Raw genomic sequence first — 17,660 nt, forward strand, 5'->3', positions numbered from 1 at the left:
ACTACTGAGCCCACATGCCACAACAACTGAAGCCCACATGCCTAGGACCCATGCTCCACAACAAAAGAAGCCACCGAAATGAGAAGCCCATGCACTGCACAACAAAGACTAGCTCCCACTCTCTGCAACTAGAGAAAGCTGGCGTGCAGCAACAAACACTCAACACAGCCAATAAATAAATAAAGGAATAAATAAATAAATAAATCTGCAAACAGTAAATGCTGGAGAGGATGTGGAGAAAAGGAAACCCTCTTGCACTGTTGGTGGGACTGTAAATTGATAGAGCCACTATGGAAAACAGTATGGAGGTTCCGTAAAAAACTAAAAATAGAATTACCATATGACCCAGCAATCCCACTACTCAGAGAAAACTGTAATTCAAAAAGATAAGATACATGCTAACACAACATTGTAAAGCAACCATACTCCAATACAAATTAATTAAAAAAAAGATACATGGACCCCAATGTTCACTGCAGCACTCTTTATAATAGCCAGGTCATGGAAGCACCCTAAATGTCCATCAACAGAGGAATGGATAAAGAAAATGTGGCACATATATACAGTGGAATATTACTCAGCCATAAAAAGGAACAAAATTGGGTCATTTATAGAGACATGAATGAACCTAGAGAGTGTGAAGTAAGTCAGAAAGAGAAAAACAGGTATCATATATTAAAGCTTATATGTGGAATCTAGAAAAATGGTATAGATGATCTTACTTGCAAAGCAGAAATAGAGATACAGACATAGAGAACAAATATATGGATACCAAGGGGGAAACGGGGCGGGGGAGGAATTGGGAGATTGGGATTGGCACATATACGCTATTGATACTAGGTATAAAATAGATAACTAATGATAACATACTGTATAGTACAGGGAACTCTTCTTAATGCACTGTGGTAACTGAATGGGAAGGAAGTCCCCAAAAGAGGGGATATATGTATATGTATGGCTGATTCATTTTGTTGTGCAGTAGAAAGTAACACAATATTGTAAAGCAACTATACTCCAATAAAAATTAATTTAAAAAATTTTAAGATACCCTTTTCAGGGAAGATAGGAAGAAAATTTCAGCACATACAATCCCTGTGTTTAAAGAGTTCCTCTGGCTATTAGATTCATGATTTAGTGATTATAGTAGAAATCATATGAGTTTAGAGTCCCAAGTTTTAAGTTTTGATCGTACCCATCTCTGAAATGGGTCAAATGAGGCATTTGGGTGTGTGTGTCAAGTCCTTTTATGTCCTTGGATGAAAGGATCTAGGAATGTGCCCTGCATTATTTTTCTAATTTAATTTTTAATTGAAGTATAGTTGATATACAGTGTTATATTAATTACTGCTGTACAGCAAAGTGACTCAGTTATACATATACACATTCTTTTTCATATTCTTTTCCATTATGGTTTATCACAGGATATTGATTATAGTTCCCTGTGCTATACAGTAGGACCTTATTGTTTATCCATCCTATATATACCAGTTTGCATCTGCTAATCCCAAACTCTTAATCCATCCCTCTCCCACACGCGCCCCCCCCCCCTTGGTAACCACCAGTCTATTTTCTATATACCTAATTCTGTTTCTGTTTCATAGATAGGTTCATTTGTGTCATATTTTGGATTTCACATAAAAGTGATATCATATGGTGTTTGTTTTTCTGCCCTACATTATTTTTAATGCTTCTTAATAAGAAAAGGTTTATGCTTGTGTACATAAGAGAACTCTATAAATAAAGAAAGCCTTTGGATGATTCTTGGCTCTGCTGGTAATGTTTGGAAGCACATCTGAGCAAAGGCTGAACACACCTTGACATCACCAGGTTTTGATTCTGTTCCATCGGTTTCTACCCTACCTTTGAGCATGTTCTGTGTACACACTCTGGAGAGCGTGCTTACAAAACAGTGCTAAGCCTTGTATTCCTGTAGCTAATGATCAACAACCATTGTAAACACAGAACATTTATTATTCCACTTTATACACCTTTGTCTCCAAGGCACAATGTTGGTTGATTAAAGAGAAAGAATCTGCAGAGACCAAGCCAGTATGTAAAGGATTCCAGGAAATCATTCAGGAGGCAGCCAGGGATAGAATGTTTAAGAATGTAGACCGACATTTTTATTCGGGCTCTGTGACTGGGGGGCCTCGATGAGATCACTCAACTTCCAAGCTTCAGTGTCCTCATCCTTCATCCAGATCTGGGAATCACAGCCGCACGGATTCCTTGTGAGGATGTAACTGGGTGAGAAAACGTTTGTGGCCCACGCCTGGTTCTTGGGAAGCCTCAGTCAATAGGACCTATTATTTTTCTTAAGGATCAGGGCACTCTCCTGTCAGGGATTATTTCTACTGAAATAAAAAGAGTAGCACATTCTGGAACAACTGTGCTCCTTAATTTCTGTTTATGTTTTTGAGGTCTTTGGTAATTTTCTTTATATTTATTGCCTATAAACCATATTGTTTATATAAATTTAAACAGTAAAGCAAACAAACTAACAATCAAACAAACAAAAGAACAATGGGAGTTTTAGGGAAAAGAATAACAGAGAAATGTATCCAAGGTCTTTTCTATAAGGAACAAGAGGAGAGCATATCACTTTTTTGTTTCCTTTTGATATCTGGCTCCCCTCCCACCAGGTTTTTTCCTGACCACTACCCTGTACCCAGTCGTACTTTCCAGTCCCCCTTGAAGACCTCTGGCATTTTTCTCAGCCCTCCCCGCATTCTTGACTGTTTCCTTCCTCTCCTTGAGGACAGGGCCTGTGTCTCTCATTTCTGTTGCTCTAGTGCTTGTTGCAGGCCCTGACAAGTTATGCAGGTATTAATAATAATTCCTAACAGTTGTGGAATCCTTAACACGTTGCAGCCTCTTTCCCTACCATCTCCCACTTAATCCTCACAACAGTTCTCTTGTTACCCTCATCTGACAGATTTCAAAGCTGAGGCACTGTGAGCTTAACCCACTTACCAAGTAAAGAGCAGAACCAGGATTCAAAATTGTGTGTGTGTGTCTGTTTGTGTGTGTCTGTTTTTTTTTAATTGAAGCCTAGTTGATTTATAGTGTTTCAGGTGTACAGCAAAGTGATTAACTTGTACATATGTATTATATAGACAAGGGTGAGTCAAAAATTATCTGCACTCTGGTTATATTAAAATTTCTGTTGGCCTCGCTGTCTTATCAGCGCTTTCCATTCAAGGCTACTGCCTCCCCAGTCACTGCTGTGCAGGTGTGAAGGTGTTACATCAGTTCATTTGTAACTGTGATGTGAGCAAAAATGGATGCCCCACTTGGGATTTGCATGAAAAAACAGCAGCGTGCAGTGATTCGTTTTTGTGGTCTGAGGGTGTGCACGTCAGCACACTTCTGCCCACACTGTCAACACTCTGCAAAAGCTTCATTTTGAGGTATTAAAGCATCCTCCCTATAGTCCTGACCTTGCTCCATGGGACTTTCACCTGTTTGGTCCCCTGAAAGCAACCCTATGAGGACGAAGATTCACTTCTGATGAAGAAGTGAAGACAGCAGTGCATTCATGGCTTGCAGCTCAGCCTAAAACATTTTTTAATGAGGGAATACTAAAGCTTGTTGACAGATGGACAAAGTGTATTGAAAAGCAGGGAGATTGTGTTGAAAAATGGTGTATTTGTTTTTTCTAAAAGTTAATTAAAATAAATTCTACAGCCAGTGTGGATAATTTTTGACTGACCCTCATAAATATGTGTGTGAATATATATACATGTATATGAGTATATTCATATCTGTGAGTGTGTATATTCTTTTTCAGATTCTTTTCCATTATAGATTATTGCAAGATACTGAATATATGAGGGTGAGTCAAAAATTATCCACACTCCAGTTGTATTAAAGCTTCTGGAAATTCTCTAGCTGGAGTGGGGATAATTTTTGACTCACCCTCATGGAAGATTGTCTCTTGAAACTCAGGAGGCATATATTTCCAGAGTAATTTACTTGTGGCTCCTCCTGAAGTAGATTCATAGGAAAAGCTATTTAAATTAAAATAATTTTATTATGATACACATCACAATGGGTTTCAGGTTATCCTGGCCTTGCAGTTAATAATGAGGTTCTGTGAAACATGCAATCCTGGTGCACAGGTGAGAGAACGTGGGGGTCAGCTGATGCAGAGTCAGAGGCCATCTCTTCATGGACAGAGGTGCCACTGACCCCAGTAGTTGACATTCTCTTTGCACATGTGGAGATGTTCCATTCACACGTGTGGAGAGATTCCAGATCTCAGAAGGCTATTTGACCAATGGAGAAAATATACTAGTTTATTCTTCAGTGCAAATGTGAAAATAGTTAATTAACAGTTTTGCTTTGAGGCACAAATCTCAACTAATCATGCTCTTGGTATTTCCCAGTATCACACCAGGATTGACAATTCATTTATGTAGCTCTTGATGTACAGTTTCTCAAATAATTATATCCTCTGTTTTTGTGTGTGTGTTTAAGCAGTTATTACCAGGAAAGCATTTTATCTTTAAATCAAATCTTCCTTTCTCTTCTTCAGTTTTTTTCTTAAGATGAAAAAACTTCTTCAGCACTTTCTCCTGTTAGTATTCAATAGTCCAGAGGATATTTTGCAGCACACCTTGTACAATGGAAAATTATTTTAGAGATACTGTTTTGTAAGCAGACATTTGCAAACTTATTATTGATTACAGTGAATTTTGATATTTTATATTTTAATTCTGTTCTGTAAGCATTGGAGTAAATGAAAAGAGGTTAAGATAATAACATTCACTATTTTGGGTTGTTGAGGAACCTGTTTTATTCACTGGAACAATGAGGAAAAATCTGGATCCCTTCAATGAGCATACGGATGAGGAGCTGTGGAATGCCTTAGAAGAGGTAATTTATTCAATGTGATTAACTTGTTGGCATCAGTATCTGTGTACATTTATTAGCATTGCAGGTAATTAAGGGGAGCTTATTGGTGTAACTGACTTCGTTTACCTCCTAGGAGAACATTGATGACCTGGGTGCACCTAAAGTGTGTGTATTGATGATGGGGATGAAAACCAGCAATGTGACCCCTCGTGTTTCCATGTTAGCTTTTCCCCTGGGACCCACACAACTAGATGCGTTATCTTGTCCTTAGCAGAGCACTAAACTTGACATTGAAACTGTGGGTTCAAATTCTACTAGTGACCCAGTGAATGAATTACCCTAATCACCCTCCTATGTTCATTGCAATTCTCTGGTCTTAGCAAGCATCTATTAAGTGGAGACAGTAGCAGCTTTTCATTGTTAATTGAAAGATAAGTGAGATCATACCAATAAAATGCTATGAAGTTTCATAAGGAAGTGTTTATAAAGGTGAATTATATAGTTGGAATGTGATGATGATTATTTATTGGCGATCATGTCATTTTAATGCTGCAGCATGAATGCAGGTAACGGAACCCTGGAACTTTTGCTCAGTTTTTATAAGGATAGGTTCATTTCTGAGAATTTTCTGTTATTTGTGTCATGTTTGCCCTTGCCCCACTTCTTTGAATTTCCTCACCCTTGCTTGAAAAAAACATTGACTATTAAGTTACTGTTTTAATACTTACTATTTTGTGTTTTCACCCTAGTTTTGCAAATTGATTCTACTGATGGCAGAAACTCTAGACTTGTAAACTACAGACAGACTTCTAATTTCTCATAGGACCTAGCTCAGTCTTTTGCTTTTAATAAGTGAGCACTTAATACATAGGTACTGAATGTTTGGTTGGTCTCTTCATTTCAGAGAAGTGTCCATATTTCTTTAACATTTTTTTTTTGTTACACAAATGTCAGTGACTGATTGTCCATGTTATTTTGAATTGGCGTATTTGTCATTTAGTGTCACCCTTCCAGGGAAGCTCTAAAGTCTGTAATATATAGATGAGCTTTGACTGTGAGCAAGCAGACTTGGGGGCCCGACAATTTCCTGCCAGTAATTCTGGTTCCTGAGGGCACATTGGCACTGAGTCTTTACACACCCACCCTGCTTTCCAGCAACTGTGGGGATTTTGTTCTCCTAAATCAGGCCAATTGCTTCATCTTCTCCTGCCTGAAAAAAGGTGCAACTCTGATTTCACTTAGGTTCGTGAGTCTTTTACAGTGGAATTCTAGAAGAGAAGAGGTGAGGAGAGCAGTTAACCACCAAATGTAAAGAAAGATAGGGTGATCCGATGATCTTGAAATCTCAGGACAGATTTAATGGTGAAATTGTGACACACCTTAAACTGGAAGTACTGGTAACGTATTTTTCTGTTTCCCTGCTTGAGTCTCTCTTCACAGATTCTCAGGTAGTAAAATTACTTAAGAATTTTAGAACATATTGTTCCATGGACAGAGAGGAAATGTTAATTGGGAGGCAAATCCTGTTAAAAATTATCTTAATACTTGGGCCAAACTTAATTCCTCTGTAGGAGCAAAAATTAGAATAAAATTTAGCAGCCTCTAAATTCTAAAAATGATGAGGTGGCAGAAGTGGTAGATGATGTTAAGGTCTACCTTTATACTACGTTTTGAACTTTCTGTAAAAAGAAATAAACATGAGTTTATTTCACAAAGTGAAGTGTGCGGTTTCCATGAATTGCTTCTGGAATTGACTCTGTTACTTTAGTGATATTGCTGAGAGAAGTCATCCCATCATTGTGTTTCTCTAGGAATTATTTCTTTATGCCTTTTTAAAAGAAAACCCACCAAATCTTTCATTGCAAGACATACAAATGTCATAAAGAAATAATTCCTGGAGAAACAGAATGATGGGATGATTTATCACTAAGAGGCATCACTAAAGCAGTGAAGTCAAGTTTTAAGTGAACTAAAAATCCCAGTCATTGGTTTCTAAATGATGCCAAACTGGACATGTGAACTCCAACTCACAGAGCTGGCCTGAGAGTGAGTAGGTGGGAACCACTATGTTTCCCTCTTTATGAACTTCAGTTGAAAGGAGAAGATGCTTCTTTTATTTTTTTAAAGTCCTCTTAGTTCTGCTTCCTCCTTCTCTCTTGGAGGAGATGGACATTCAGAAGAGAGACAGTCCTATGGATGCTGCCCGTCTCATCTTGGTTATTTTTCAAAATATGCTGAAAATACCTTTTTTGTATACTGAAAAATAGCCAACTTACTGTAAACTGAAGAAAGTTCATCAGAAATTAGTGCTGACTGGGGCGCTAAGAAGCAGCGGCAGCTCTACAAGTGTAGCATGAGTAGTGCCTGAAGATGAAGCACTTTATCACTCAAAGGTGAAAAGATCACAGTAGATTAAACTCCGGAAATGAATCATTGATGTGTAGCTTCTGTTAAAAGACAAAAACAAAATACCTTAGATACTGGTATATGGAATTAAGAGTATGGTATATCATGTCAAAACTGGGAAGAAATCATGCAGTTAAACATTTGACATTGATAGTATCTCTGTTAGGACACAAGTATGTCTCCTCGTACAGGAAACCAAGATACAGAAATCTGGGCATCAGCAGCCTGTGCATCAGGAACCACGTGATTCAGTCCTTGCTTTGATGACAGGTCACATTTCCATTTCCCTGGGCCTTGGATTTAGGTGAACGGGCTCTCTCTTTATGTCCTGATGGCTCTGCTCTAGGAAACACTCTTCCCCATGTGTTGATTGCATTTCACTGTCTCCTTCCAGCCCACACCAGCCTTGCTTTTTGAAAAATAAGAAGGTTCCACAAAATGTGGAAACCATCTGACATCTGTATTCACCTCCTGTGAGGGGTGCTGACGCCTGCTAGATACAGGACATGTAGTAGGTTACTCTGAAAATATTTATGATGATAGAAATAGGATGTCTTATAAACTCAGTTTATTATTTTTCAGTTTTGCTATATTTTATTATTTTCCCAAGCTCAAAAATGATCTGAAGCATTCTATATTGAGATGTATAGTTTTCAATAGTATTATTTGCTCTATTTTCCTTAAATTATAACTTTATCAGTGCTTTCCACAGTTTAAAGTGTGATGTTGTGATGTCTTGGAGCCAGTTAATTGTTCTAAAAGTATATTCCTTTTACACTTATACTTAATAAGAGAAGTGTTATGTATAAAATTATCTACCTCTATATGGATTTATTTTCTAATTTATAGGAATAGGTATTTCGCACAACGAGATCACTTCTGCCTTCATTCATACAGCCAACAAATATCTAGCGAGAGCTTGTTAGACAGGTGTCGTTGCAGATTCTGGGGCTATCACACTCATCAATTTGTAGCTTAAATTCTCTTGGAGAAGATGGAAAACAAGCCAGTGCATGTGTAACAAAGTCTCAGTGCTGATACATGCAAAGGAGAAAAATAAAGCAGAACAAGAAGAGGGACCAGCTGACAGCATTATTAATAATGGGCAATGTCTGTTGATATGTTGTAAATTCTGCACATACTGACTCATTTTATACTGCGACAATGTTAGGAGGTACCTACCTTTATTATTATGAGATTATAGTTTTATTCAGAGTGTAGGAAGCTAAGATAGGAACTTGCCCCGTTGGCTAGCCAGGCAGAACTTATGCCCAGGTTGTCTGTCTTCAAGCCTCCAATTTTTTGTTTTAAAATTTTCAAATCACAGGAACATGGAAGGAATAGTATGATGAACATATATACACCTTCACCTACATTCAGCAGCTGTTAATATTTTTCCATATTTGTTTCCTCTCTTCTATAATCTATGTTTTGCTGAATTATTTGTAAGTAGTAGAAATGTCTATTAAAAGTTGCAATTCACCTTTAAATACATAAATATACTCCTTGGAAGAACAAGGACATTGTCTTACATAATGTAACACAGTGATGTCAATCAAGAAATTTTAATAGTAATATTACACTAGTATCTAATATGTTTTCAGAGTCTCCAGTTGCAACTCCTAGTTATTATTGTCTACTGCCTCTGTTGTCCTTTTTTTCATCCTCATAATTATTACTTGATTATATGGTTACATTACAGAGGTCCTCCACATTCGTATTATTCTCATAACCATCCCTGATCCATGAATGAAGACAGAATCTAAGAAAAGAGCATTTTGTGAAAACATTTCCCCTCACAACCCTGATTCCTCACGAAGCAGATACGGACAAACTGACGGAAAGTAAAAAACCAGATTAGCGATGAGATGTTATCCAAGTCAGGGGCAAGTGTGAGATTATCTTCAAAGTCAGGATGTCAGTCTTAAGAAAGACCAACCACTTGCACCACAGTCCAAATCTTACCCTTTAGATTTTGTACACTTTTCATGCTAGTGCTATACAACCTTACCACAGTTAATCCTAACTCAGAATTACCCTTTCTCAGGTTTGGACTCCATCAGAAGCACAATTCAGGATCACATTCATAGAAGTGCTCCAGCATTTAGGATACCATGAAAACGCTGCTCACTCACCCTTGCTGTTTTGTTATTTGACATTGTAATGTGTCAAATAACTTATTGGCCATCACTCATCAATCTGTTGGTCTCTTAATCTGACGTGTATTTCTTCCTTGATCTTTAACTTCAAGTAAAGCCTGAGTTTGGTTCTTGTTCTATAATATTTCTCCAAAACAAATGTTCATTGAACTGACCCCTACCACCAAATGTACTTTCAGATTATCTTTAGTGGTTAAAAGTTTGTTGTTTTAATCTTATGAGTATAATTTTATGAAGATAGAGTAATATAAGCACCACCTATATCCATATTCTGCGGGAAATAAGATATTACGTTGTGTCCTGTTTTTCGTGAGTTTTCATTCACTGCAAGATATTTATGACATTGAAGAAAATGCACTTGACTGGTCCAGTATTTATAGGATTAAACTTGGGAAAGGACCACCACCAGAATAGGCTCCAGGATTACTAATGTGTAAGGTGCAGCTTGCCATTGTTTGAATTTTATTTTTTAAACTTTACAAAATGATAACATGCTCATAGGATTATATCTTTAGAGAACCATACTTTCCGTAATTTTTTTTTTTTAAGTTTTCCTTTAGTGTACCAACTCCTATGCAAAGTGTATGTTGGAAAACTTGACTGAACCATAAAGATCATTTTAACTTTTCTGTTTAAACCACATTGTGAGAAATAGTGTCATTTTTAAAAATTTTATCTATTTATTTATTTATTGGCTGTGTTGGGTCTTCGTTGCTGTGCACGAGTTTTCTCTAGTTGCTGTGAGTGGGGGCTTCTCTCCATTGCGGTGCTCCATCTTCTCATTGCAATGGCTTCTCTTATTGCAGAGCACAGGCTCTAGGCACGTGGGCTTCAGTAGCTGTGGCACATGGGCTTAGTTGCTTCACGGCATGTGGGATCTTCCTGCACCAGTGATCGAACCCATGTCCCCTGAATTGGCAGGAGGATTCTTAACCACTGTGCCATCAGGGAAGTCCCAAAATAGCTTCATTTTGTGAAAGACTTCCTTAATTAATTCCTAGTGGGATTTATGGTGGATGTCATGTGGCAGGGATAGGGGACACTATCTTTCTGTTCTGACTTGACTCTACCATCTCTCAGTGAATGGGTATTGGAAGGAGCTCTTCCCATCACCTGGCTGTACATGTAAGATATATAAGAAATCCTGAGAACTTTAAAGCTCTAATGTCGAAGAGGTTTGTCTGCTTCTGTAGCAGTTTGTTTAGGAAAATGTCGTTCTTTCTGTATCCACAGGTACAACTGAAAGAAGCCATTGAAGTTCTTCCTGGTAAAATGAATACTGAATTAGCAGAATCCGGATTGAACTTGAGTGTCGGACAGAGACAATTGGTGTCCCTTGCCAGGGTTTTTCTCCGGAAAAATCAGATATTAATTATTGACAAAGCCACATCAAATGTGGATCCAAGGTATGGAGCTGAGGTCCAGGAAACCTGGAATCTGAATTTTAATTGTGGTAAATGGAAGTCATTTAGTGATGCTTAGAAATGTTTCTAAGTGCTCTCTTTGCCACAAAGACATGTCTCGATAATACTAATTCCAAAAAACAAAGAAACCAAACCATGTTATATAGTGTTGATGTTGTTATGAGGTGTCCTAGGAGAGCCAGATTCCTAAATCCAGCTCCTGACAGTTTCAAACAATTTTAAAGGAATACTATTTTCCATTGTTTCATGAAAAATAGTAAATTTCTAAATAGACTTTTTGTACTTAGTTTTTTAGGAACAAGATTATATGTTAAAGTATTGATTTTTAAAAATGTTATAAAAATATCATATATTTTTATGTCTTGAGTCTGCTTTTCCTGTCTTTACTGAACTGAATCAACTTCTTTGATTCCAGAACTGATGAGTTAATACAAAAAAAAATCCGTGAGAAATTTGCCAAGTGCACGGTGATAACCATCACACACAGGCTGGGCACCATTACTGACTGTGAATCGATAATGGTAAGACCCTCACCTGAGGAATTTCAGTTGTTTCCATTTATGTTCAATTTTTCAACTCATCCTTCCTTGTGAAACTTGATAAGAAACTCCAGTAATTTAATTTTCTCTTAGTTTCTCCTCTCATTCCTGAAAATAACTCAAGTACTTAACTATACTTTCAGAATGTGCTATTAAATATTAATATATTAAATATGTATTAAATAATGTCCAATATCTTATATTTTCATATTAAAAGTTTATTTGAATTGTCATTTTTTAAGATGGCCAACCATGAAAATATTCCAAATCCAGGTTACAGCTTCATATTTCAGGGGGTAGAACACAACTATGTCACAGTTGTTTCAGCATTTTTGGATTCTATTCATCAAAAAATTAGCCTCCCATTTAGACTACCAGGAGGTTGTTGGCTAAGATTGCAAAATTTCTCAGCTGTTGGGGTCAGAGGGGGGTCCATGAGAAGAAAAAGCCTAGTGAGAAAAATAAAGTATTTCTACAGAAAGGATTTAACACAGGAAATTTGTTTTGTAGGAATTAGAGGGCTAGAGAAAATGAAAGGAAACACTGGGGTAATAATTTTAGGAAGCAGCTACTGTGTCCTAGGACAGATCTCCCGACCTAGGACTCAGAAGAGAGCCCCTAAAGATTAAGTGCTCAGACCTCCAAGGAAAGGTCACTGTCCAGTTTCTGGTCATATTAGTGAGACAGCACAATGAGGCTAGTTCTCCATGTGCTAATAGAATCTGGGAACTGGAGTTAGGTCCCACTGCAAAGGTGATGTTGCAGGAGTAGCCGAAACCAGGTAGACCGTTAGCTCTGATTCCCATCATCAGTCTCCCTCCAGTACCCACCACTGGCAAAACCTTACAAAGGCCAGCTAGCCAGAGAGGCTCTGAAATGAGACTTGCAGAGACTCAGGCTCTGCGTCACAGATGAGAGTTTAGAAAGAAAGGTAAATCAGGGCTATGAGATTGTAGATAAACAATTAGCAATTCTCTTGCACAGTAGATCTGGACTCTGCACACACGGCAGTGTCCAAGCTTTGGCCTCTGGATATCTGTCTAGTGTCTTCCTTTTAGGTTTGATTGGCTCTTTCTTCCTTAGTAATTTACTATTTACTTCCTTAGCTTTATTTCCTTCCTCCCTCTATACCTTTTCTCTCTCTTTTTCATCTTCTCTCTTTCTTTGTTCTTTCCCTCTATTGCTTGCTGAGTTTAAATAAATGTTAGGGTGTGGCTTTATAAAATGATAAAGCATCCTGCAAAGGAGGAACCTTTGGCTGCATATAATCCCAAAGGAATATAAGGTATTTTTCTGTATTTTGATGGTCCATACTAAACAGGTAATAATCAGCAATAAGCGGTCAATAATATCCAAATTTACGTACGTCCAGTGATCATGGAACTGTCTCTTTTGACTTCTTGGGCAGTTTCTGGAATATCACCTCCCAGCCTACTTCACATGTATTGTCAGATGGGATCATCAGTGGGGCACTGAGTAGGTACCAGACTGTCAGCATTGAAGCGGTGCCTTTAGCCTCACTCCCCCGAGTGACGAGTGAGCTCTGGGGAGGCAGGTGACAGGTCGGGGGCATCCTCAACCAGAGGGATGCTCTAGACTTCAGTGTGTGTGGTCATCTGGACTAGAACATCACAGGAGGAAGCAGGCCTCCCCTGCAGCCTTTTGTGGGGGTCCAGGTGACATTCCAAGATTGCAGGACATTGACTCTTAAATTCCAGAAATGTTTTTTAGCATTGGGCATCCTCAGTATCTCATTTTGTGTTCTTGAGTGCTAATTGGAAAAGTAACTTTTATTTCTGCTCTTTACCAGTTGCTTTTTTGTTCTTTATCTCTCAACATTGTATTATATTTGAAAAGCTGTCCCCCAAAGCATCCTTCTTCCATAATAAATGAATTATGCTGTGAAAGTTACCTGTTTCAAGCCCTTTGTCAGGCTTTAGAGGCAGCAGCAGAAATATGACTTGATCCACAGCTCTGTTAGGGGTCCATTCAAATAGGTTCTTTACTTGTAAATGTACCCTGCAGATTTATTTTTAGTTTTTGGCATTACAGCATTAATAGTAGCAGCTTCTTTTTCTTATCTAATTCTTAGAAATACTGTCACCTTGGAATGTATGATTGGTTAAGGAAACAGTGAGGAAAGACAGATTTTGGAAGGCATGTCAGCTGATCAGTCCTAAGTCTTATCCATCAGCATTTGATCCACAGATAGGAATGTCTCTATCCCCTGAACCAATCAACTTAGTTGCCTTTATCAAAATATGTTCATTTGTTTAATGCTTTACTTACCAGTGTCTCCTGGTAAATTTCTATAAATTCAAATTTTTCTCTCTTGGTGCGTGTCTTTAAACAAATCTTTAACATAGTTTTATGAAACAATATACAGCCTGGCCCCTCCCCACCTTTTTAGTTTTGTCCTTCTCTGCTCTGCCTCTTGCCTTTATAGCTAAAACCACCTTGATGGTCTTTCAGTTCTCCAAACGCAGTGTTCACTCTCTCTTACAATTGTGTTCTCTCTTTCAACGTTGGTGGCTTAGACTAAGGTGCTAACAGTGGAAGTGGTGAGAAGGTTGGATTTGGGGTAGATAACAAAGAGGAGCCAAGCAGACCATATGATGGATTGATCATGGGATCTGAGGGAAGAGGGAGGAGTTGATGCTGGTTTCTGGCTGTGGGGCCTGAGCATCTGGGTGAACGGGGAAGATGGAGGGAAAGGGAAATGCAAGGGTTCTCTTGGGAGCCTGTCACCTTTGTGATGACTGACCTTGTTTTCTGTGGTGGACCTTGTCCTTCACTGTGAAGCTGCCCTTCCCACTCCTGTGTTGGGACACCTTCAGTTTAGGGCTCCCTGGCCAAGAGTTAATCAGGGATGTCACAGAGAGGTCCCACCAGGAGATGTAAACTTGGCCACTTGTTTACATCTTGATCTGAGCTGGTTGTAGTTGATGACTCCTTTGGCAGAAATGGCAAGATTAGACCCCAGGGGACCAAAAAGACATGCATCTCCTAGCTTCAGAGTTGGGGAATTCTCCTGCTCCATCCACCCCAGGTGTAAACCTTATGTTTTGTTCTAGAGATTCTGATTACCAGCTGACCTTCAATTCAGCAAAAGTACCACAAATAATGTTCTTTCTCAAACCTTTGATTTTTGAGGCAATTTTTCTCTTGCTTGCTTTAGAAATACAGGCACATCTTGTTGTATTGCACTTCCAGGATACTGCATTTTTTTTACCAATTGAAATTTGTTGCAACCCTGCATCAAGCAAGTCTATGGGCACCATTTTTTTCAACAGTATTTGCTCACTCCATGTCTCTGTGTCACCTTTTGGTAATTCTCACAATATGTCAAACTTTTTCATTATCATTACATTTTTTATGGTGATCAGTGATCACTGATCTTTGATGTTACTATGATGACTTGTTGAAGTCTCCTATGATGGTTAGTATTTTTAGGCAATAAATTATTTTTAAATTAAGGTGTGTGAATTGTTTTTTCAAACATAATGCTGTTGCACACTTGCTAGGCTACAGTGTTGTGTAAACATAATTCTGTATGCCTGAGAAACCAGAAAATTCATGTGAATCACTTTATTGCAATATTCATTTCATGCTGGTGTTCTGAAACTGAACCCGCAATAGCTCCAAGGGATGCCTGTTCCTCTTTCCTTTCTGTTCCCACCCTCCGGCCACCGCTCTTCATTGGAGTATAATTGCTTTACACTGTTGTGCCAGTTCCTGTTGTTTAACAAAGTGGATCAGCTCTGTCTATGCTATCCCCATATCCCCTCCCTCTTGTGCCTCCCTCCGATCCTCCCTATACCACCCCTCTAGGTTATCACCCATCATCGAGTTGATCTCCCTGTGTTATGCAGCAGCTTCCCACTAGCTGTCTATTTTACATTTGGTAGTGTATATACGTCAATGCTACTCTCTCACTACGTCCCAGCTTCCCCTTCCCCTGCTGTGTCAAGTCTCTTCTCTGTGTCTATGTCTTTATTCTTGTCCTGCCACTGGGTTCATCAGTACCATTTTTTTAGATTCCATATATATGAATTAGCGTATGGTATTTGTTTTTCTCTTTCTGGCTTACTTCACTCTGTATGATAGACTCTAGGTCCATCCACCTCACTACAAATAACTCAGTTTCATTCCTTTTTATGGTTGAGTAATATTCCATTGTATATATATACCACATCTTCTTTATCCATTGCTCTATTGATGGGCATTTAGGTTGCTTCCATGTCCTGGCTATTGGAAATAGTGCTGCAATGAACATTGAGGTACATGTATCTTTTTGAATTATGGTTTTCTCAGGGTATATGCCCAGTAGTGGGATAACTGAGTCATATGGTAGTTCTATTTTTAGTTTCTTAAGGAACTTGCATACTGTTTTTCATAGTGGCTGTACCAATTTACATTCCCACCAACAGTGTAGGAGGGTTCCCTTTTCTCCACACCCCCTCCAGCATTTATTGTTTCTAGATTTTTTAATGGTGGCCATTGTGACCAGTGTGAGGAGATACCTCATTGTGGGTTTGACTTGCATTTCTCGAATGATTAGTGATGTTGAGCATCTTTTCATGTGTTTGTTGGCCATCTGTATGTCTTCTTTGGAGAAATGTCTATTTAGGTCTTCCGCCCATTTTTGGATAGGGTTGTTTGTTTTCTTGATATTGAGCTGCATGAGCTACTTGTATATTTTGGAGATTAATCCTTTGTCAGTTGCTTCATTGGCGAATATTTTTTTTTCATTCTGAGGATTGTCTTCTTGTCTTGTTTTTGGTTTCTTTTGCTGTGCAAAAGCTTTTAAGTTCCATTCATTTTAATTTTTGTTTGTATTTCCATGATTCTAGGAGGTAGGTCAAAAAGGATCTTGGTGTGATTTATGTCATAGAGTGCTCTTCCTATGTTTTCCTCTAGGAGTTTTAAGGTTTCTGTCCTTACATTTAGCTCTTTAATCCATTTTGAGTTTATTTTTGTATATGGTATTAGGAAGTGTTCTAATTTCATTCTTTTACATTTGGCTACTTCAACATAATAAAAGCCATATATGACAAACCAACAGGCAACATCATTCTCAGTGGTGAAAAACTGAAAGCATTCCCTCTAAGAACAGGAACAAGACAAGGGTGCCCACTCTCACCACTATTATTCAACATAGTTTTGGAAGTTTTAGCCACAGCAATCAGAGAAAAAAAAAAAGGAAGGACATAGTTGAACTGTCAGCTTGATGTCAGTACTGATGGGAGATGCATGTATACACACACAATTAGTGTGCATGCATTTATATCCTAGCCCTACCCACTAAAAGCGCCTAGAAGCAAAAGCATCCCATAGAGAACACCAAAAAGTTTATGCAGTACTTCCCCATCAAAGAGGTGGGACACCCGTGAAGTGTGCTCTGCATGTAGTGACTTGTTTCTCAAAAATACAGTGTGGAAGAGAGGGGAGGGGAGTTAATGTTTCAGTGGAGAAACCTGTAAACACTAATGATGTCAGCATCATTCATGATAAATCATGTTGGTAGAACGTGACTTTGACATGATTTGCTGAGAATTGCAGTTACCTCTGTTGACTTCCTCCCCAAAACACAAAACCCGAGCCTAACCTTGAGGAAACCTGTTGCCAACAATTACAGAAATGAGTTTTTTTTTCTCCTCTCCTGATAACCAGGAAAAATAATGAGACAATGAACAGGCCAGGGAAACAGCATAAACAGGCCCAAAAGAGTTAAGCAACCTTGGTATCTTTAGCTGTTATTACTAACAAACACTTGTAGCTAGACTTGTCCTTCACAAAGCTGATTACTCTCTGACTCTATGTGAATCACCCTGTGCACCTGGCATTCTTCTCCCCCTACACTCCCTCGTAGCACTCTTCACTTCAGAAAGAAGGTCATGGGCTGATAACTTCAGGGACACCAGACCAAGTTGCTGAGCTGCCTGATGCCAGCTTTGGCCATGAATTTGCAGAAGAAAAGAAATTCAAGACCTTCACTACTTTGATCCTTATCATATACCCCAGATTGCAAGCCCCACATATAAAATCTTCGATTCCCCAAAGAGAGGGCACGGTTCTTGAGGCACTAGTCTACTGTGTCTTCCCTTTGCCTGGCGATACAAAGCCTATCTATTTTTTATCTTCTAAAAAAAAGAGAGAGAGAGATAAGAAGAATTCAGATTGGAAAAGAAGTAAAATTGTCACTTTGTAGATGACATGATATTATACATAGAAAATCCTAAAGTTGTTACCAGAAAACTACTAGGGCTAATAGA

At 38.5% G+C, this 17,660-nt stretch overlaps 1 protein-coding gene across 1 annotated transcript in view; it reads left to right on the plus strand.

The window, feature by feature from the left end:
• LOC130835712 (ATP-binding cassette sub-family C member 4-like) overlaps positions 1–17,660 on the plus strand; it is a 153,346-nt gene that overhangs the window by 117,496 nt on the left and 18,190 nt on the right. The window contains exons 27-29 of the mRNA XM_057707474.1: positions 4,789–4,878; positions 10,656–10,828; positions 11,262–11,367. Coding sequence (XP_057563457.1) covers positions 4,789–4,878; positions 10,656–10,828; positions 11,262–11,367 — 369 coding nt within the window. The remainder of the gene's footprint in view (positions 1–4,788; positions 4,879–10,655; positions 10,829–11,261; positions 11,368–17,660) is intronic.

The sequence above is a fragment of the Hippopotamus amphibius genome, chromosome 14, assembly GCF_030028045.1.
Source record: "Hippopotamus amphibius kiboko isolate mHipAmp2 chromosome 14, mHipAmp2.hap2, whole genome shotgun sequence".
Lineage (NCBI taxonomy): Eukaryota > Metazoa > Chordata > Mammalia > Artiodactyla > Hippopotamidae > Hippopotamus > Hippopotamus amphibius.